Consider the following 22,895-nt stretch of genomic DNA (forward strand, 5'->3'; position numbering starts at 1 on the left):
GAGTGTGTCAGCAGTTCCTGCAAGAGGAAGGCATTGATGCTATGGACTGGCCCGCCCGTTCCCCAGACCTGAATCCAATTGAGCACATCTGGGACATCATGTCTCGCTCCATCCACCAACGCCAAGTTGCACCACAGACTGTCCAGGAGTTGGCGGATGCTTTAGTCCAGGTCTGGGAGGAGATCCTTCAGGAGACCATCCGCCACCTCATCAGGAGCATGCCCAGGCATTGTAGGGAGGTCATACAGGCATGTGGAGGCCACACACACCAAATCCAGACCTCCGTGGGTTGATCAATTTGATTTCCATTGCTAATTTTTGTGTGATTTTGTTGTCAGCACATTCAACTATGTAAAGAAAAAAGTATTTAATAAGAATAAGAATATTTCATTCATTCAGATCTAGGATGTTATTTTAGTGTTCCCTTTATTTTTTTAAGCAGTGTATTAAAAAGAACAAAATACTGCAAAGTTTCCTAAGAGCTAGAAGCACGGCAGTGCTCTCGGTCGGCACCATTTTGATCTTGATAAGGAGCCTGTAGTAGGATTATAGAGAAATCAGTTGGGAAATGAACATTTTAGTTTCAAAGAAGGCTACTAAATGTTCAGTGAATGTGAGTATATTTAAACTTTCCTATGAACCTTCTAAATGTTGACGAAGCCAAAATCTTCCCAATCCATTCATTATTCTACTAACTTATTCTCCTTATTCTACATACAGTGCATTTGGAAATTATTTAGACCCCTTGACTTTTTCCACGTTTTGTTACATTGATTAATAGTTTTTCCTCCTCAATCTACACACAATACCCTATACATTTACATAAGTATTCAGACCCTTTACTCAGTACTTTGTTGAAGCACCTTTGGCAGCGATATAGCCTTGAGTCTTCTTGGGTATGATGCTACAAGCTTGGCACACCTGTATTTGGGGAGTTTCTCCCATTCTTCTCTGCAGATCGTCTTAAGCTCTGTCCGGTTGGATGGAGGAGCGTTTTCAGGTCTCTCCAGAGATTTTTAATCGCGTTCAAGTCCAGGCTCTGGCTGGGCCACTCAAAGACATTCAGAGACTTGTCTCCGAAACTACTCCTGCGTTGTCTTGTCTGTGTACTTAGGGACGTTGTCCTATTGGAAGGTCATCCTTAGCACCAGTCTGAGGTCCTGAGCGCTCTGGATCTCTCTGTACTTTGTTCTGTTCACCTTTCCCTCAATCTTGACTAGTCTCCCATTCCCTGCCGCTGAAAAACATCCCCACAGCATGCTGCCGCCACCACCATAGGGATGGTGCCAGGTATCCTCCAGATGTGACGCTTGGCATTCAAGTCAAAGAGTTAAATCTTGGTTTCATCAGACCAGAGAATCTTGTTTAGGTGCCTTTTGGCAAACTCCAAGCGGCGGTCATGCACCTTTTACGGAGGACTGGCCTCTGTCTGGCCACTACCATAAAGGCAAAGGGTCTCATAGCAAAGGGTCTGAATACTTATGTAAATAAGGTCTTTGTTTTTTTATTTGTAATACATTTGTTTTCACTTTGTCCTTATGTGGTATTGTGTGTAGATAGATTTAAACAATTTTTTCAAATCTGTTTTAGAATAAGACTAACATAACAAAATGTGGAAAGACAAAAGGACTGTACATTCAAACAAAGAACACCATCACGAATAGTGTTTCACCATTTATTGATTACGGAGACAATAGCAAAGGTATTTGAAGTATCTAAATATAGTATAACCTACAGTACCAATCAATATATTTCAAGTGCCGGGGAGGGCACAATCTTACAGTCCAGTAATGAGAGCGTTACCATCTATGCCAAAGGCCTGAGCCTCTGAAGGAGACATATCAATGCATCCTTCAGTATTCCTCCTTCTTTGTGTGCTTCGTTGTGTGCTCAGACCCCATAGGCATATCAAAAGTATCCCACCCTGGTCAGCGATGTGGAGAGACATTTACATTACAGATTTTTCACCTAGTCGGCTCAGGGATTCAAACCAGCAACCTTTCAATTACTGGCCCAATGATCTTAACCGCTACACTACCTGCCACCCTAACACTATGTAAGACAAACCACAAAGAAAGAAAAAACAGGCAAATGCAATGTCTAAATCGTGACGACAGGGCTAGTTCAAACTGCAGGACTTGGTGAATAGATCACAGGAGACAAAAGTGAGAGACAATGAATAAATATGCTCAAACAAGCACATGTATCTGTAATGGGTGTTCTTCAATTCTAAAATACACTAGACTAAGACAATATGTGGTCCCAATGTATAAATACTGACGGCAGGGTTAGTTCAAACTGCAGTCGATGGTTCTCACAGGTGAGTGAATCAGCCCATGCTTGGTGAATAGCACTTGGTTGATCTCTGGGAGCAGGACACAGGAGAGCTGAATAGGTCATGTGAGACAAAAGTGAGAGACAAGAATGAATAAAATAAATCACAGCAAAGGAATGTTGTTTGTAGCTCGAAAATGAACATCCCGAAAGCTCTGCAATCATCCTACTCCAACTATTGACAGGGATAATGTGTTATTTCTTATTTATCAGTATGAATACAATAAGTGGGTCCTGCCTTGATGACTGTAGTATATTTATACTACTTGTCCTATAGATTTTTGTAGTCCTAAATTATTACTTGGAGTAATCTGAAAGCTAAAACGATCATTGTCCCGGAATGACAAACTAGCTCGTTATAATGCTTTCTGCTCCTGCTAGCCAGCAACAGATCTACTTGTTGTAACTACAGTAGCTAGCTAACTAGCTACATTACTAAGGTTGCTGTGATCTAAGTTGAGAGTCATTTTACAGCTTGCACTGATGGTATCATGTTTCTAAATAGCTAGTTAAATACAAATTAAATAAGACTTTACCTGATAGCAGTTTGATGAACGGAGATCACCAGTCTACTACCTTAGATGCGGATAACGTGATCAGCAGAGATACTACCATGGATAGTACACAAGTTTGAATTGGTTTACATTTTAGTAGGCGCCGGCGTTTGCCTGTCCATCTAGCGAACATAACATCTGCAAGAATTGACAGTGCCAACAAACTGAAATATTTTCAGAATAAATAAATATACACAATATGTAAAAACCAGCTCCTCCGTCCACAGAGATCGATCATCTCGAAAACTTAAGCAGACGGCTTCCTACTGCATATTCACCTAATAGTGAACATAACACCCACATCAAACCCATTGATCAAACCACACCCCCAAGATAACTCTCGTTTGTTTCTTCTTCGATAGGGTTTAACAGCAGTTGGCATCCAATAAATGTTGTATTACCACCAGCTACTAGACTGGAGTATAACTCCCTTATATTTTTCTTAAAAAATAAAATATATAAACAAATACCCAACCATTTAATTCTACACTCACTAAAACCCACCACCCTACTCCACTATTTAAGTCAATCTAGTCCTCCCTTAGGCCAACAGCCTGAAAGGACGGGACACCACCACTCAACACACGCTGTAGCCCTTCTGACGTCAAGTCTTGTACACTCAAATACCTCTCTGCAGCTGCCACCACAACTTCAATGTTCTGTGATTTTTGTTACATCCCTGCAGTATAGTTGATAACCGTTGCTATAAATGCTAAATATCCAGTCATACTGAAGCATATATCCCTTGTTGGCCTATCCCTCTGTACTGGTACAGATCTACTACTCACATCACTCCTCTTAGGATCCCTCCCCCTTGACCCATCTTCCTCTACTTTCTTCACTGCCTCAGCATACCACAACTTCTGCACTATTCTGTCCCTGGTAACCTCAACCTGCCTCTCTCACACTGGGAATTTCTGATCCTCAGCTCCATGGGCACCCCTACAATTAACACATACCACTACTTACCCCAATGCTACACATTATTTTGTCTCATGCCCATAAGCTTGACACCTGTAACGACGTAATGTATTCGACACAAAAGCTTGTGCGGGATAACTTCTATATCCTAACATCACTTGGTTAGGCAAAGACTCAACATCAAAACTTGAAAGAACAGACGACTCTTCTGTTTTAACACTCACGCTACCCTGTCTGCGTCGCACCAAAGGACGCGCATCAAACATCAAACACTGGGAATCTTCCCCTTCAGTTGGTAAACTTTCACATTTACTGCTACCCCAGTAATCACTCCTTTCAATGACACCCTTTTCATGAGAGCAAAACAAAACAAAATCTCTTGTCCCCATGTTTAACGCAGAGCGACTGCTTCCTCTGACCAGCAGAAATACATAACTTTCACAAGACCACTTCTGGTTACCTTCACTGATTCCACCACACCCAACTCTGTTTTCACCCACCCTGAAAACACAAATGGATCATCTAAAAAGGCAAGGGTCCACTTTTTCCAAAAATGTCACTCCTACCGTCACAGACTCATCTTTTTCCTGGCCCACGGACTCTGAGAACTTCACCACACTTACCACCTCTGATACTTCGCCGTCATTCACTTCCATTTCTCCTCCTGTCTTTGATCAGGTGTACAGCTCACTCTGCTTACACTTCCTACCATTCTTCTTTAACAAACCATCTCCCCTTTTTCCAATTGAAGCTCACTCTCTTCATTCCCTCTCTTCGACCTCTGCCTCTCTTTTTCCCTCCATTCCTCATCCGTACTCCAAGTATACCTAATATCTCCTTTTGATAATACTCCACTTCTCCTAACATACATCTTGTTCTTGCCCTCTCAAATGGACGCCATTTTCTTAGGCCTAATACCATAGGCAGTAAATTGGTTAAATGTACTTTAGTCAGAAAAAGCCCCAAAACTACCACAACTCAGGATATGACCAAGTTGCAGACACAGGAAACAGAAGGTTCAATACACAGAGTAGTTTATGAAACTACAGGAGATGGGCAAAGGGCAGGTCGAGGACAGGCATAGGTTCGTAACCAGGTCCGAGTTTGACAGGTACAGGGCGGCAGGCAGTCTCATGGGTAGGGCAGGCAGAAGTTCGGAAGCAGGTCAGAGTCAGAAAAGTACAGGACAGCATGCAGGCTCGGGGTCAGGGCAGGCAGAAATGGTCAGAACCGCGACGACTAGTAACTATAGCAATAGGAGTATGGAAAAACATGCTGGTAAGCTTGCCGAGACAACAGACAAACAGAAACACAGGTATAAATACACAGGGGATGATGGGGGAAATGGGAAACACCTGGAGGGGGGTGGAGACAAGCACAAGACAGGTAAAACAGATCAGGATGTGACAAAGCGTGTGCTATCCGACGGGCAAGTACAAAGGCAAACCTCCCGGTTGTTCTGGTGAGGTCTCCAACGAGCGCTACTTAAACTCTAGATGGGCTTCTACTGTAGCATTTCTTAATGTGGGGGTTAAAAAACAAAGAAAAATCAGCGAGTTCAGCCCCCTTTAAGAAAGGATCACATAATTCCAACCCCCTGAGCAAACATTTGATAGTTGTAGCTGGCAGTAATTTATTAATCTTGGCTTCATGCCTGTTCAGACAACACACTCTAGGTGGCGGTATGCACCCTTCAGTTTGTCTACCGACTGTCAATAAACTTATTGAACTAGAAGAAGAAGACATTGACTACTGTACTTTAAAATGGAGATTGCCCTCAATGGCACTGCTCATAATGTCACAGGAGCCATAATGGAAAAGATGTGGCATCTATCCAACACTTGGGTACACAACTATATATGGTGCCACACCTTTCGGCCAAAGGTCTTCCTCGGGCAGCATTAGAAGGTTAATGTGTCACTAGGTGGAGCGTCAACATTACATGATAACTATAGTATTTTTTAAATTGAATCTTTATTTAACTAGGCAAGTCAGTTAAGAACAAATTCTTATTTACAATGACAGCCTACCAGGGAACAGTGGGTTAACTTCCTTGTTCAGAGACAGAACAACAGATTTTTACCTTGTCAGTTCAGGGATTCAGTTAGTTCAACCTTTCGGTTACTGGCCCAATGCTCTAACCACTAGGCTACCTGCCGCCCCGGTATAGCAACAGTATGTATACATATATAACACAAATAAATAATAGAAAGAAAAAGTGTGTGGGTAAAGGTATGTGCTGCATAACGGAAAATAAAGTCAAACATGAAAGTTTAGCACAATCTAGAAGCCCCTCCCACCTATGTCTAACAGGAAGAAAGCTGTCGAAAGAGAAAATAGATTTGTTCCATCAGAAGTCATTACGGAGACTGTTTATAACTTTCACTCTCACTGCGACACACAACTGGAATGTTTCTCCTTACAAGAGAAACCAAGAGACTAAACAATTACAAGGACATACCATCTAAACTGTCAATTCTAAGCGCAGCTGTTAAAAGTGAAGGTTGTAAAGTTGATCAAAGTTTATTGACTGTATTTTAGCTTCTGGATAATCTACAATGGCAACTCCTGCTTCTGTCCATGATCTGCTGCTGGACACTCTGGATAGCTTGGTCTCAAGCGAGCTGAAGAGATTTCAGTATCTACTGACTAAGAACATGTTAGATGGCTGGTTTCCTATTCCTAAGAGCCGTCTGGAGAACGTTGACAGGGAGGACACCGTGGAGAAGATGGTCAGCGCCTACAGCCATGAAGGAGCAGTGAAGATCTCACTGACGATCCTGAGGAAGATGGGCCAGAATGATCTTGCTATGAAGCTGGAGAGAAGCACTCTAGAAGAGATGCCAGCACTGAAAAAGACTGTGTCTCATCAAAAGGAAGAACTGAAATCCAATTTAGAGAGTCTTCGAAAGAATCAAGAAACGTACAAAAGCATGGAGGTCCACATTAAGAAGCAACGTGCGGACGCAGAGAGGCAGATGAGGGAGCAGTTTGAAAAGTTCCACCGGTTTCTGCGAGAGGAAGAAGAGGCCAGACTGGTTGCTCTCAGGGAGGAAGAGGAGCAGAAGGGCAGGGCTATTGCCAGCGAGATGGAGAGAATTCTCAAGCAGATATCTTCTCTTGAACAGGACCTGCAGAAAGACGACCACACATTCCCTGTGAGCTACAAATACCAGAACAGCACATTGCCGGGTACACAGCAGGTCTCAGGGGTGCTTATCGACATGGCCAAACACCTGGGAAACCTGCAGTTCAGAGTGTGGGAGAAGATGAAGGAGATAGTCCAATTCACTCCTGTGATTCTGAACCCCAACACTGCAAACCGCTGGCTCTCTGTGTCTGATAATCTGACCAGTGTGAGATTTAATAACATAGGTCAGCAAATCACTGACAACCCAGAGAGGTTCGCACAGTATGCCAAGGTTCTGGGCTCAGAGGGCTTCAGCTCAGGGAAGCACATCTGGGAGGTGGAGGTGGGGGACCATCCTGAGTGGAACCTGGGAGTAGCTAAAGAAACCATTGATAGGAAGGGGGAGATTCTTGCTTCACCAGCTTATGGAATCTGGGCTATACTAAACAGGAATGGTGTGTATGAAAGTGGAAAGGGTGAGCCCCTTGCTTTTGAGAAGCTGAAGAAGATCCGAGTGCAGCTGGACTTCACCAGTGGGGAGGTGTCCTTCTACGACCCCAAAGATATGACACACATCTATACTCATAAAGACACGTTTGCTGAGAGACTGTACCCATACTTTCTTGTTGGACTGGCTGGTGGTGCCAACAACCCTGATATACATATCTGCCAATCAGAGGTGTCTCTGACAGTAATGGCATCTCAGTGAGGCATGTGATCACATCTTACAATTGAAACTTATCAAAATGAATTCAAAGGCTAGAATCTTGTGCTGAAAAAAAAACCCATTTGGGATAATGATTTGAAATAATGCCTTGAACAGAACAGTAATTTAAGAAAATAAATAAATAATATAATTTATGCTTAGCTAATCCCCGTCTGTGAGACTTGTGATGTTAATCATAGGGGCTCGATTCAATCCATTTTGCTGAAGTTCAGTGCTATATGAAATCTAAAGGTAATTCCAATTGAGCCGGGATATGCAGATTTTACCGTGAATGCAGACTCCGTGACCGCGGAAACATTGCCTTTCACATTTCAATCACTCTAGAGCTGAACTTCAGCGATACGGATTGAATCAAGCCCGAGTTATGATGTGAATAACGTTGATTTAAAAAATGTGACCAGAATTCAGACTGCTTGATTGGTTAGTGGCTTTCAGTATGACATGATACACATGCATTCTTGTATATTTTTCCCATTGCTGAATTCTAACCTCAGTGTAATAGCATGTTTGATTTCAGGGCTGTGCTGCTAACCTCAAAACATTTGACCTGGGTCATGTTCATTCGATACCAAATGGAAGGAAACGGACTGAAACAGGAAAGGGAGACCTGGACTTTTAGTTTTCTGTTGCAATAGGGGCCCTGGACATATACCCCAGCACACTTATCACATCCCTTCCAGCAGATGCCATTAGAGTATAACAAATGGAAGACCAATTCAAATGGAAAGGTCAAATCAGTTCACCTCAGGAAATAGTGAGCACCAATTTGCTTTTGTGTTTTCTTCTATTAGATTAAAGAGATCCTCTTGTACTTTTGTATACTTTTAGCCAGTAGTTCTGAAAATAATGTTCACGAGCCTAAAGTTTCATAGTACGCCACATACACTGTGTATACCAAGGAACACCTTCCTAATATCATCATCATCATTATCGATCACATATCTCCCTGTTACAGAACACTTACTGGAGATGAACCTTGAACAGGTTCCTCCTCTGAGTATGTGTTTTATATAGGGGCTTTGCGTTATATGGAAAATAATGAAAAACACGTTCCACGACTCGCCAGCCCCCTTAGTAAAATTACTTTTAATATAAAATGACTCAAGTCAAAGTTAGTCACCCAGTAAAATTCTACTTGAGTAAAAGTATTTGGTTTTAAATATACTTAAGTATCAAAAGTAAATGTAATTGCTAAAATATACTTAAGTATCAAAAGTACAAGTACAAGTGTAAATAATTTCAAATTCCATAAATTAAGCAAACTAGATGGCACCATTTTGTATTTTTTTATATTTTTACGGATAGCCAGGGGCACACACCAACACTCAGACATCATTTACAAACAAACCATTTGTGTTTAGTGAGTCCACCAGATCAGAGGCAGTAGAGAGGACCAGGGATGTTCTCTTGATAAGTGCGTGAATTGGACCGTTTTCCTGTTCTGCTAAGCATTCGAAATGTAACAAGTACTTTTGAGTGGCAGGGAAAATGTATGGAGTAAAAAGTACATTATTTTCTTTAAGAATGTAATGAAGTAAAAGTTGTCAAAAATAGAAATAGTAAAGTACAGATACCCCCAAAAAACTACTTAAGTAGTACTTTAAAGTATTTTCACCTAAGTACTTTACACCACTGATCAGAAACGAATATTCAACAATGCCATGGTATAACTAACAGCAAGGCTGCGATTCAATCCAAGTTATAGAGCAGTGTACTGGACAGATGACAACTGCCTTTTAAAGGTTATTCATGCCGATGTTCTCAGTGTTTACCATGAGTATGATCCTGGCTAACGCCTGTAAAAGTAAGATGTCCCGTGCGCTGCTCTATGATTGAATAGCACAGGTTTGTCCCAGCCAGGCTGTGTAACCTAGGAGACGGGGTGGTCTGTGTCACACGGCCTGTGTCTTTCCTCTCTACAGAGGCTGAGGAGGTGGAGGAACAGAGCAGGAGGTCATGTCCCTCAGGCTGGTCCAGGCTGGTTTGTTCGTACCCAGAGAACATGGCTTGAGGCAGAGGTATGCCGATATTTTGACGCACCTCTTCCACTCGCAAAGACTCCATGGTCTACTACTCTACACGGAGTCTAAAAGATCAATTGTAACAGACTTACTTGTCAGCGCTGACTCTGTCTCTCAACCCTCCTATAGCACTTTGAGGTGGACACATCAGATGATTTAACCTTTGCCTGGATCGGATGATTGGACCACGTTCAGTGCCCATGTATTGTGTCACACCTTGCTGTACAGTAGGTTTGGGAAATGTTAGAACAGAACCACTAAGGCCCTGTACACCACTCTGATGTTCAACACATTGGACACAATGGTTGTGATTACAACTGATCTCTGTTTTGATACGACATAGAGTTTGGGCTCGATTCAATCCGTAGAGCTGAAGTTCAGCGCTGTAGCTTGATTGAGTGTTAAAGGCAATGTTCCCGCGTTCACGGAGACTGCATTCAAGTCAAACGCTGCACATGTTGGCTCAATTGGAAATGACCATAACATTTTCAAGAACACTATAGTGTTGAAATTCGACGATACAGATTGAATCGAGCCTTTTTGTCTGTACAGAAATCTTCACTCAACCATTTTGTGATGTCTCCACAAAGCTTGTGTTATTGTCCCCCCCCCCAAAAAAAATTATTTTATGGGGCTTAATTTTGAGGCTTTAAAGGGATCTGCTTGTTCTCTGGTTAAATAAATAAAATGTTCCCTACAGAACTGGGTGTGACTATGGAGAGACAGGTCTAGATTGGATTACACTAGCTGGCACACAGGAGAACTCAACAATTACAATGGCACAGAAAGCCTTGTTTCGTGAACGTGGGAGGGACAGTACTGTCATTTGATTCTAATCACTCACCTCATCTTCAAATTCACTTAATTTCAATTGGAGAGGTCATTTTTTTATATAGTTGTTTCCTCGATAGGTGAGAAATGCTGTAATGTTGCAAATTATGAAAACAAATTTTATTCTAAAATAATCTGTTATTCTAAAATAATCTGTTAAATCCTGGGAAATGTAAACTGGAAACAAAACTGAAATTTATGTAGTACATATACCAGATACTCTATATAGTATAATGTTACAGGCTTTGGTAACAATATCCTACATGTCTTTACACTCAGTGCTCTTCAGAATCTTTGTACAGCATCACTGCTCTTGTCTGAACTATATAATGACTCATGACTGAAATACAATGTAAATCTATTTTTCTTTCATCAATAGCATTTCATTAATGCTGCCTTTAATGCCAAATGTTATTGATGTAACTGCTAATAAATGCATGATGTATTTTCTGTAAAATGTCCCAAGTGTCATTAGATATAAGATTATAAGATTAAAGGGATAGTTCAATGATTTTACAGTATTAGGTGTTATTGTTTAAAAACATGTCCAAAGCTAACACTAGAGGGCACTACATGATCATGTTTTACAGTTTCAGGCTGTGTGTCTGAGAGAAAGAAGAGCAAGAGAGAAAGAGAGATTCGGACACATTAGTTTTACCTGTTGACAATATTAGGCATTATTGTTTAAAAATATGTCCAAAGCTAACACTAGAGGGCACTATATTATCATGTTTTACAGTTATAGGCTGAGAGAGAGAGAGAGAGAGAGAGAGAGAGAGAGAGAGAGAGAGAGAGAGAGAGAGAGAGAGAGAGAGAGAGCGAGAGAGAGAGCGAGAGAGAGAGAGAGAGAGAGAGAGAAGGGAAAATATTTTTGCAGAATTCTGCATGCAGTCTCTTTTTGGTTTTTGTCCCATTTTGTAAATTCTTGGTTGGTGAGCGGACCCCAGACTTCACAACCATAAAGGGCAATGGGTTCTATAACAATTTTTTAGCCTGATCCTAGTTGGTCTGTCAAATTTTATGTTCCTTTTTGATGGGTAAAAATGTCCTCTGTGTACAACGTAAAACACCAACTATTTGCACATAATATGACATTTGAGATGTCTTTATTCTTTGGAATTTTTGTGAGTGTAATGTTTACCATACATTTTTTTATTGTTTATTTCACTTTTGTTTGTTATCTATTTCACTTGCTTTGGCAATGTAAACATATGTTTCCCATGCCAATAAAGCCCTTATATTGACAATTTAATTGAGAGAGAGAGAGTGAGAGAGATTTGGACACATTTTTTTTTAGGTGTTATTGTTTAAGGTGTTATTGTTTAAAAACATGTCCAAAGCTAACACTAGAGGGCACTATATTATCATGTTTTACACCTTTATTTTACTAGGCAAGTCAGTTAAGAACAAATTCTTATTTTCAATGACAGCCTAGGAACAGTGGGTTAACTGCCTTGTTCAGGGGCAGAACGACAGATGTGTACCTTGTCAGCTCGGGGATTCGATCAAACGCTCTAACCACTAGGCTACGCTGCCGCCCTGTCTGTTGAGGTTGAGGTTGAGAGGTAGAGGTAGAGAGAGAGAGAGAGGTAGAGAGGTAGAGAGAGAGAGAGAGGGAGAGAGAGAGAGAGAGAGAGAGAGAGAGAGAGAGAGGAGGGATGTTAGATTAAATGTATTTTCTAACTCTAATCCATCTGTGAAATTCATAAGTGAGAGCCTGTATTTTTTTTCCCCAGCTAGGCCTAGCAGTATCAACTCTTATAGTCGTCTAATCTTCATAGTCTAACCTGATGAAAATGAAAACATGCTAAGTGAACAAAGACATCTACATTGGTTCAGACAACTAGCATCTAAATAACTGATATGTGCACATAACAAAACATACAGGATTGGTATAAGCATTGGTTGGGTGAAGTTCCCACCATTGTAAAATCCTCGCGAGACAGTGTGCAAATGCACACATCTCAGAAGGGTGAAAAATTTGGACTCAACCTATCACGCGAGGCTGCCAAGCCTTGAGAGGCACTAGCCTTTCACTCACTCGCTAGCCTCACCATGTAAATGTGATAAACCTAATAAGAACATGTACATTATAAGCAGAGGCAAACTGTTTATTTTCCACTTAATTTTTTTTATTACACACAAAAGAAAACAAAAGAAGCATTGCAACACACAATGAACCAAATGCTGACAAAAAGTCAATGCACCAGGAAGAAGTGATGTACAAATAATAATTATTCAAATTACCATGGAATTTAATAATAACAATAATAACAATGCACCCTGATGAAAACAAGCCAAAACTTTACTTCATATCATTCATAAATAGATTAGAAATCTGTCAACCGAATTAAATAGCATTACAACATTGTGAAACATGTTCTTCAACTAAAGGAAATGGGTTCTCTCATCGCTGTCTTTACAAATAAAATAAGTCATTTTTGCAGGTTTGTGCGCAAATGAAATATCTACCTGGCAACCATACCATAGAAACTTAAATTGTGCTACAGTGAAAAACTAAAATGTTTAAAGAATTAAATGCATTATTTATTTATTTCACAACAAATTATAAAGATTAAAATCAACACAATTCTAAAACACCTAATGAAACTAGTCAAAAACTTTAAAACCCACTGTTATGTTTTTATCTTTAGTAACATTTCACATTTAGCAAGTGGTGTTGGGGAGTGTGGGGGCATGGTCCGCTGGACCAGGAGAGGTTTAAACTAAGGGAGAGGTTTCACCTTTGACCTCTTCAGTCCAGTAACATCCTGAGGCCAGTGCAGAGGGTGTCCAAAATGGCTCCCTATTCCTCATCTAGTGCACTACTTTTGACTAGAGTAGTGCCCTAGATAGGGAATAGGGTACAATTTCAGACGCAGACACTCTCTCTCAGAGAGCCCCCAATAACAACTGGGGAACTGAATCATTTGCAGTCTTTGTTTTTCTCTCTTCATTAGAGAGGAGATAGCCTGGTCCCAGATCTATTTGTGCTGTCTTGTCAATTTATATGGCCATTGTCACCATAGAAGTTGCAAAGACAGCACAAACAGATCTGGGATCAGATTTAGTGTGTATTCCCTCACTGAATCCAGCCCGCACAAACATCACATAACCAGACAAAATAATGTAAAAAGCAAGGGGATTGCGGTTAGATACACACATCTGGGCATAAGGGGCCAGGTTCCATCTTGGTAGATATTTACAATCACTCTGAGAAAAGAAAAATGGGACACTTGTGTTTCTCCCCTCCAGACCTACAACGACCCCTTTGTCAAAACAAAGACAGACATTTTTTGGAGGGGGGTTCGTGTATGGTATGTTGATGTGAGCTTAAAGCTCAACCCCCCCACAAAATGGAACGTTCATGGAAAAAATAAGCAAGGCTCCTGTCCAGTCTAAGTGCTTGGCAAAAAGGTGAAGTAGTAGCAGTCTTTGGGATTTAAAAAATCCTTCAGAAAAAAACAAGCTGGAGGAAAAAGATACATTGACGTTGTTAATGAATGTTGGAAAACTCCCTGGAGTCTTGACTTATGGAGGTCCACCAGCTTCAAGAGAGGTAGAGAGGCTTGTCCCGAACTCCCATGCCACTGCTGATGAAGAGAACAAAGAAAATATGCTGTTAAAACAGGCAAATGTTGGTCCAGGAACCAAAGCATCGAATAATAGTCTTAAAACTATTTATTCAATTCTGTATGATTTATTTGGTGGCAAAGTAGTTGTGTGTCACTAGCATAGCAGTGGAAGTGAATGAACAGTGACGCTGCATGATCTTGTGCTGGAAGAATGCATGCATGCTCAAATGCCTACATTCCATATAACAATGTGTACTAAGTCAAACAAAGGGAAACTTGATTGGATGTCACACTTTCTCACAGTGTAGGGAAAAGTGTTATTTCACTACTACCGCTTTTGAATAGACAGCACGACTCAGCCTCAAGCCTCACTCATCTGCCAAAGCACTATTGATAAAACTGTTCCTCGTCCCAGTATACTAGGTTATCACGACGTGCTCACCTGCAGTGGTTGGGCCCACAGTCCCGGTTGCAGTACTCGCCATCCCAGTCGGGCTTCTGTCCATGCCCTGGGTTGGGCGCTCCCGGAGACTGAGACCCACCCACACTGTTCTGGTAGTCCTGAATGTGAGAGAACCCCTGGAGCAGAAGAGGAAACAGAAGAGTGCTCTCTTAAAAACCACTACCATTTCAAATGTTCCAATGTGGTTGGAGTGTCCAATAGGAAGAGGTTCACGTCCACAGCACGCAATGGGGTAATGCTCAATTTACTTTAAGTTCAATTCGAAATGAAGCCAGTGTCCACTTATTAGTGGACACTGGCTTCATTTCGAATTGATCCCTAACCCTGGTGCAGATCTAGGATCAGAATGGATACCATGGTCTTTAAGATTTTTTCCTATTATTAATAATAGTCCAATCACCCGGTGTAATGAGATCCTGAAAGTAAACATTATATCAGTGCTCTATCACCTATTTCAAATGTTTCCACAACACTACAGGGCTGACCACTAAAGAACAGAGATCGGACTAACCTGTTGGCTGAGAGGAGGTGAGTGCAGAGACCCCTGGAGCCCCATTGAGTGTGACTGGACCTGCTGCATGCGCAGAGAGCTCTGGTGCAGGGCGAGCTGGGAGGGATGAAGGGGCGGGCTGATCTGGAAGGGGGAGGGGGGAGAGGCACTCATGCTGGGCGGCAGCATCTGGGATTGGCTGAGGGTCCGGGTCAGGGCATGGCGGGGCGGCCCGGCGAAGCTCTGCAGGTCTGACAGGGGGAAAGAGCCGGGGCCCAGACCGTAGGGGGAGGAGGGCTGCGGAGGCATGCTGTACAAGGGCTGCTTGGGGGGCAGCATGTGGGAGGGTTGGCTGCTTTGGGCAATTTTTGGTTCGACGGGGTCGTCGTAGGTCTGGAGGGGAGAAACAAAAGAAATAGGAAGTAGGAAGAGTTAGAGAAAGCACAAATAGTTATATGTGTAAATGTGTAAAAAATGTCATGATTTCAAATACTGTTGGAGAGTGGACTCTCCCCCTAAAACTCATCTCTCATCTATGGGATAAATTAGTCAAAAAGATTCATTCAACTCTTCCCATTATCTTTGACTACAATGGCCACAGCAGAAAGAGACGAGTTTACAAGCCCTAGCCCCAGTCAGTGTTATTCAGGATTGTATTCATTAGGGCACAACATAGTAAAACATTTTAACATTTTGTGTGTTGCAAAATGTGAACCAATGTTTCTTATTGGACAAGTTCAGGTAGTACCTCCCCTGTTTTGGCCTATTTGCTTCCGTATTGTACCCTAATGAATGCAACCCAGAACTGCCAGGTCATGTATCATGCGACTTATAGGCAGGCTCCTTATGTATATCGTGGGTGAATCATTCAGAGCAGGTGCAGCCCTCATCTCGCCCCCGCCCCCCGTCCCCCAACCCACACCCAACCCAGACCCTATGATGAGCTGTCAGATTGCTTATCTGCACGTATCAGTGTTGATTACAGGGGTAATGGAGCCCATTTGTATGAATTGTGCCGCCATATAATGATCAGTGGACACCATGACAGTTGGATGGGAATAGAGAGAGGGCGTACACACACACACACACACACACACACATAGAGAGAGGGAAATGAGACTGTGTGCCAGGAGAACAAATGGAATGACAAAAGGAATCTCCCAGACGCTACATTGTGGCCTGTTAACGCGACACGGCACTAAACAATGCAATTCCACCATTCCTTCCTTCCTTCCTGTCCATGTTGCTGCACCGGAGATAGGGCGCCATTACTCATAGGCAAAAAGGAGAAAGCCATAAATCTAAATTAGCAGTGGGGTGTCACGCGGAGAAAATGCAACAAAAACCCAATTATGTTTAGTATTGAATTGGATGCACATTCTTGTATAAGCAGTGAAACAGAAGACATGATGGATGCATCAATAACAAGAATAAACCATTAGTTCCATTCATGTGTCTTGTATGAACAGGCATAGCTCAACTGTAGAGAAACATAGGACTATGTCTGGACAGACCAGATAGAATTAACATTTCATGTAACGACAGACAAAGATATTGGCTCAATGGAATACGGTGTACATATAGGGCATACATACATACATACATACTGAATACACAGGGCATACATACAGTATGCTTCGCAAGCACTAAAATCACTAAACTCCCTTTCTAACAAAGCTTTATAGCTTCATACCCTTTGGTGCATAAGGGAGAGAATAGTATGACCTTCCTCTATCAGAACAACTGTCCCAACCCCCAACCTATGGAAATAAGGTATTGTCCCCATGGTATACAGTATTGTTGCAACACCCCACCTCCACTCTTCTTTAGCCCCTCCCCCGCCATTAGCCAAGATTTTCCATCCAATCCATCATCACTCTAAGCAAGCCTGGTGTGTCATAAGTGTTACCTTGGAAACCAGACTCGCTCTGTATGTGGCAAGGGCTTTCAGGTACTCTTTCTTGGCCGCCTCGGTTCTCCTCTTGTACGCCTGGAAATCAAAGAAGAAGGAAAATGAGAAGAGATCTACAGACATACTCACAAATGTCTCCCTTTCCATACATCATTTCAAGAGGTCTTCCTCCACAGTCATTTAGTACACACTCTTATCCAAAGCAATTAGAGTTAAGTGCCTTGCTCAAGGAAACAGACAGATATTTCACCTGTCGGCTCAGGGATTTGAACCAACAATCTTTCAGTTACGGGCCTAACGCTCTTAACCGCGAGGCTACCTGCTGCCCACACATTGTTTTATAGAAAACAAATTAACTCGAACTCTCCATAATTTTAGCGCTACAATAGACATTGCATCACACACTCAAAAGGTTTGTGCAATTCAAAAAATGTATAAATGTGGTCAATGCCTTCGTGCTCCAATCAAGTGCATCAGTTATGTTTAAAATAATATTGTGTGTGTGTGTTTGTGTGTTCATGTGCGTGTGGTGTGCACCCACGTGCGTACACATGCGTGCCAGTGTGTGTACATTTCTGTGTGCTTGCGTACATGCACATGCGTGCCTGTGTATGCAGGTATGTGTGAGTGTGTGTGTGCGCGCATGTTGGTCTGTGTGTATATTGAGGCGGTTTGTAAATAACAAGCCCAGTAAGCCCCAGGAGAGAAGAGTTGTGGGGTAGATGGAACTTAAGCCCTGACGCACCATTGGTAGGTAAACCACCACAATCATTAGAAAACAAACTGAACGGTCTACGATTAAGACTATCCCAGCAACGATACATTAAAAACTGTAAAATCGTATGTTTCACCGAGATGTGGCTAAACGACGACACGGATAATATAGAACTGGCTGGCTTCTCCGTGCATCGGCAGGACAGAGCAACTACGTCTGGTAAAACGAGGGGAGGGGGTGTGTGTTTACTTGTCAATAACTGCTGGAGCAGTCTAATATTAAAGAAGTCTCAAGGTATTGCTTGCCTGAGGTAGAATATCTCATGATAAGCTGTAGAACACACTATCTACCAAGAGTGTTCTCATCTATATTATTTGTAGACATCTACAGTATTTACCACAACAAACCAATGCTGTATAAGGCCATAAGCGAACAAGAAAATGCTCCTCCAGAAGCGGCGCTCCTAGTGGCCGGGGAATTTAATGCAGGCAAACTTAAATCCGTTTTACCTCATTTCTACCAGCATGTCACATGTGCAACCTGAGGGAAAAAAAACTCTAGACCACCTTTACTCCACATACAGAGAGAGACGCATACAAAGCTCTCCCTTGCCCTCCATTTGTCAAATCTGACCATAATTCTATCGAGTTACTTGATCAATATGGAAGTGGTCAGATGACGCGGATGCTACACTACAGGACTGTTTTGCTAGCACAGACTGGAATATGTTCTGGGATTCATCCAATGGCAATGAGGAGTATACCACCTCAGTCACTGGCTTCATCAATAAGTACATTGATGACATCATCCCCACAGTGACCGTACGTACATATCCCACCCAGAAGCCATGGACTACAGGCAACATCCGCACCCAGCTAAAGGCTAGATCTGCTGCTTTCCAGGAGCGGGACACCAACCCAAACACATAAGAAATCCCGCTATATACCCTCAGACGAACCATCAAACAGGCAAAGTGTCAATACAGGACTAAGACTGAATTCCACTACACCGGCTCTGATGCTCGTCGGATGTCGCAGGGCTTGAAAATTATAACGGACTTTAAAGGGAAACCCAGCCATGAGCTGCCCAGTGACATGAGCCTACTAAACGAGCTAAATGCCTTTTATGCTCGCTTCCAGGCAAGCAAAACTGAGGCATGCATGAGAGCACCAGCTGTTCCAGACAACTGTGTAATCACACTCTCTGTAGCCGATGTGAGCAAGACCTTTAAACAGGTCAATATTCACAAAGCCGCGGGACCAGGCGGATAACTAGGACGTGTACTCAAAGCATGACCGGACCAACTAGCAAATGTCTTCACTGACATTTTCAACCTCTCCCTGACCGAGTCTGTAATACCTACATGTTTCAGACAGACCACCATAGTCCCTGTCCCCAAGAAAGTGAAGGTAACCTGCTTAAATGATTACTGTCCCATAGCACTCATGTCGGTAGCCATGAAGTGCTTTGAAAGGCTGGTGAATGCTCACATCAACACCATCATGACGGAAACCCTAGACTCACTCCAATTCGCATACCACCCCAACAGATTCATAGATGACAAAATCTCAATGGCACTCCACACTGCCCTTTCCCATTCTGGACAAAAGGAACACCTATGTGAGAATGCTGTTCAGTGACTACAGCTCAGCATTCAACACCATAGTACCCACAAAGCTCATCACTAAGCTAAGGACCCTGGGACTAAACACTTCCCTCTGCAACTGGATCCTGGACTTCCTGACGGGCCGCCACCACGTGGTGAGGGTAGGCAACGATTCTCGACACCGGGGCCCCTCATGGGTGTGTGCTTAGTCCCCTCCTGCACTCCCTGTTCACCCATGACTGCGTTGCCAAGCATGACTCCAACACCATCATTAAGTTTGCTGACGACAACAGTGGTAGGCCTGATCACCGATAACGATGAGCCAGCCTATAGGGAGGAGTGTGGTTCCAGTACAAGAACCTCTCCCTCAACGTGAGCAAGACAAAGGAGCTGATCGTGGACTATAGGAAAAGGAGGACCGAACAGGCCCCCATTAACATCGACGGGGCTGAAGTGGAGCGGGTCATGAGTTCCTTGGTGTCCACATCAATAACGAACTATAATGGTCCAAACACAACAAGACAGTTGTGAAGAGGGCAACACCTTTTCTCCTTGAGGAGACTGGAAAGATTTAGCCTGGGTCCCCAGATCCTCAAAAGGTTCTACAGCTGCACTATCGAGAACATCCTGACCGGTTGCATCACCGCCTGGCATGGCAACTGCTCAACATCTGACTGTAAGGCACTACAAAGGGTAGTGCGTACAGCCCAGTACATCACTGGGGCCAAGCTTCCTGACATCCAGGACCTATATACAAGGCAGTGTCAGAGGAAGGCCCAAAAAACTGTCAAAGACTCCAGTCACCCTAGTCATAGACTGTTCTCTCTGCTACCGTAGGTACCGGAGTGCCAAGTCTAGGACCAAAAGGCTCCTTAACAGCTTCTACCCCCAAGCCATAAGACTGCTGAACAATCAAATGGCCACCCCACCCCCCCTTTGTTTTTTCACTGCTGCTACTCGCTGTTTATTATCTATGCATAGTCACTTTACAAATTACACCGACTAACCTGTACCCCCGCACATTGATTCGGTACCTCCTTTATATAGCCTCGTTATTGTAATGTAATTTTCTTGTGTTACCTTTTTATTTACATTTTTCTCCTTTAGTCTTTTTAGTAAATATTTTCTTAACTCCATGTCTTGTACTGCATTGTTGGTTAAGGGCCTGTAAGTAAGCATTTCACGGTATACCTGTTGTATTCGGCGCATGTGACAAATACAATTTGTTTTGATTTGATTTACAGTGAATACATCATAATGGATTTAAATTCCAGATGGAGCAGCATGGCAGCATTTTGATTGACAGCTGACTCTACAATGCATACAAATAAACACATACAGCCAGCCGGCTCAACAAAAATGACCTGATTAAGAATTTGAGCTGAAATTATATTGTTACAGTATCGGTGCGAGATATTGTTTTCTAGTCATAGGACATAAAAGAGAGGGAGCTAAACTACAACAAGAAGATATTTCATAAGGATCTGATTGCAATTTGTGTTTTAGGGTTATTTTAGCTGTGTGGCCTTAACGTTCAAAGTTGTAAGTGGAAATACACACGCAATACTTTGGTTGAAAATCTTTTGTTGTAGTGCGCACACATAACAACTTCATTGTCCATGTTACAGCGAACAACGTAAATGTGGTTTCTTCACCGTTGAGACGAGCACAGGTTCAAACTGCAGTGCCCCTGGTTGGAGAGCATATTGTGGTGTTAAAGGTCTTGATCAAGGGCCCAACGGTAGGGGAATGTCTTTAAGATGTGAACCCAGCAGCCCTCCAGTTGCCAGGTCAATTCCTCCCTTTATTCCATGACATGAATGATGCAATATCATTCATAACTACATTCATTCATAACAACTGATGCTTTGAAGACCTTGCCTACATACTTACGGACGGACCTAGAGAGCACCAATGGTAATTTATTTATGCTCAGTTCTATGTAGAATATTTGGCTATGGGTTAATATGTCACACCTCCCTGATAGTTAGTATTCCTTAATTACATTTTTACACAATAACTATATTACTAAAGACTAACGAGAGCAAATGCATGGTGAAAGGTAACATCTCCATGAAAATCCCTTAAATAAACGTCTTATTTTAGCAATTGCTTTTGAGACTGATGGGTGGAGAAGAAGATTAACGATACAGCTTATTTTCCTTAATAGACTGATACAGATACCGTTCCTTCATAAAGTATTCATACCCCTTGACTTTTTCCACATGTGGATGTGTTACAGTCTGAATTTTAAATGGATCAAATTTGGATTGAAGTGGAATTATGTTTTTAGAGTCAAAAATATATATACAGTGTATATAAAAATGAAAAGTGAACAGTATTCAACGCCATTGTTATGGCAAGCCTAAATAAGTTCAGGAGTAAAAATGTGCTTAACAAGTCACATAACAAGTTGATGGATTCACTCTGTGTGCAATAACAGTGTTTAAACCCATTTATGAAGGTCATACCAAGGATCATTTTGCTATTTGATTTAGAAATTTAAGACCCCTTGAAGTATCCCCCCCCCGAAAAATATATACCATTAAAAAAAAATAATGTATTTGGCCTTTCTACTATTAGCCAATACAAACACACTGAATAACAGATTCACTACATGGAACAACAGAGTCGCAAAACAAATCAAAAGGAAGTTTGTTCCGAAGAGTCTGTCCTATATCTGAGAGATATAAGAGAGATCAGGAAACATTTGTCATTTTTGGCACTTAACAGTCTCCATATAAAGTGCATTCGGAAAGTATTCAGACCCCTTGACTTTTTCCACATTTTGTTTTGTTACAGCCTTATTCTAAAATGGATTAGATCATCCCCCCCAACCCATCAATCTACACATAATACCCCATAATGACAAAGCAAAAACTGTTTATATTTTTCTTGTGCAAATGCATTAAAAAAAAGGAAATATAGGAAATAGGAGTATTCAGACCCTTTACTCAGTACTTTGTTGAAGCACCTTTGGCAGCGATAACAGCCTCGGGTCTTCTTGGGTATGACTCCACAAGCTTGATGCACCTGTATTTAGGGAGTTGCTCTCATTCTTCTCTACAGATCCTCTCAAGCTACGTCAGGTTGGATGGGGAGCGTTGCTGAACAGCTATTTTCAGGTCTCTCCAGAGCTGTTCAATCGGGCTCAAGTCCAGGCTCTGGCTGGACCACTCAAGGACATCCAGACACTTGTCCCGAAACAAATGCTGCGTTGTCTTGGCTGTGTGCTTAGGATCGTTCTCCTGTTGGAAGGTGAACCTTGGCCCCCAGTCTGAGGTCCTGATCTCTCTGGAGCAGGTTTTCATCAAGGATCTTCCTGTACTTTAATCTGTTCAGCTTTCACTCGATCTTAACTAGTCTCCCAGTCCCTGCAGCTGAAAAACATCCCCACAGCATGCCGCTGCCACCACCATGCTTCACCGTAGGGATGGTGCCATGTTTCCTCTAGATGTGACGCTTGGCATTCAGGCCAAAGAGTTCAATCTTGGTTTCATCAGACCAGATAATCTTGTTTCTCATGGTCTGAGAGTCTTTAGGTGCCTTTTGGCAAACTCCAAGCAGGCTGTCATGTGCCTTTTACTGAGGAGTGGCTTCCGTCTGGCCACTCTAC

The 22,895-nt window shown here is 42.3% G+C and overlaps 2 protein-coding genes across 4 annotated transcripts in view; one reads left to right on the forward strand and one right to left on the reverse strand.

Moving 5' to 3' along the window:
• Positions 1-6,153: 6,153 nt before the first annotated feature.
• Positions 6,154-10,975, forward strand: LOC139416450 (E3 ubiquitin-protein ligase TRIM35-like). The gene is made up of 3 exons (XM_071165066.1): positions 6,154-8,420; positions 9,589-9,684; positions 9,817-10,975. The coding sequence occupies exon 1, from the start codon at positions 6,368-6,370 to the stop codon at positions 7,646-7,648; it is 1,281 nt and encodes a 426-aa protein (XP_071021167.1). The 5' UTR covers positions 6,154-6,367; the 3' UTR covers positions 7,649-8,420; positions 9,589-9,684; positions 9,817-10,975.
• A 1,639-nt stretch (positions 10,976-12,614) lies between these two features.
• The window catches only part of LOC139416451 (TOX high mobility group box family member 2-like), a 123,542-nt gene continuing 113,261 nt past the window's right edge, over positions 12,615-22,895 (reverse strand). For all 3 annotated transcript variants that reach the window (XM_071165067.1, XM_071165068.1, XM_071165069.1), the window contains 4 exons: positions 16,956-17,036; positions 15,068-15,439; positions 14,536-14,672; positions 12,615-14,111 (listed from right to left, as the gene is read on the reverse strand). In XM_071165067.1, the coding sequence (XP_071021168.1) occupies positions 14,069-14,111; positions 14,536-14,672; positions 15,068-15,439; positions 16,956-17,036 (633 nt within the window). In that variant the 3' untranslated portion in view covers positions 12,615-14,068. The remainder of the gene's footprint in view (positions 14,112-14,535; positions 14,673-15,067; positions 15,440-16,955; positions 17,037-22,895) is intronic.

The sequence above is a fragment of the Oncorhynchus clarkii genome, chromosome 9 (genome assembly GCF_045791955.1).
Source record: "Oncorhynchus clarkii lewisi isolate Uvic-CL-2024 chromosome 9, UVic_Ocla_1.0, whole genome shotgun sequence".
Lineage (NCBI taxonomy): Eukaryota > Metazoa > Chordata > Actinopteri > Salmoniformes > Salmonidae > Oncorhynchus > Oncorhynchus clarkii.

What these genes read in the sequence shown, in the direction of transcription:
- LOC139416450 (XM_071165066.1), top strand. Translation starts at nt 6,368, where the DNA reads ATGGCAACTCCTGCTTCTGTCCATGATCTGCTGCTGGACACTCTGGAT.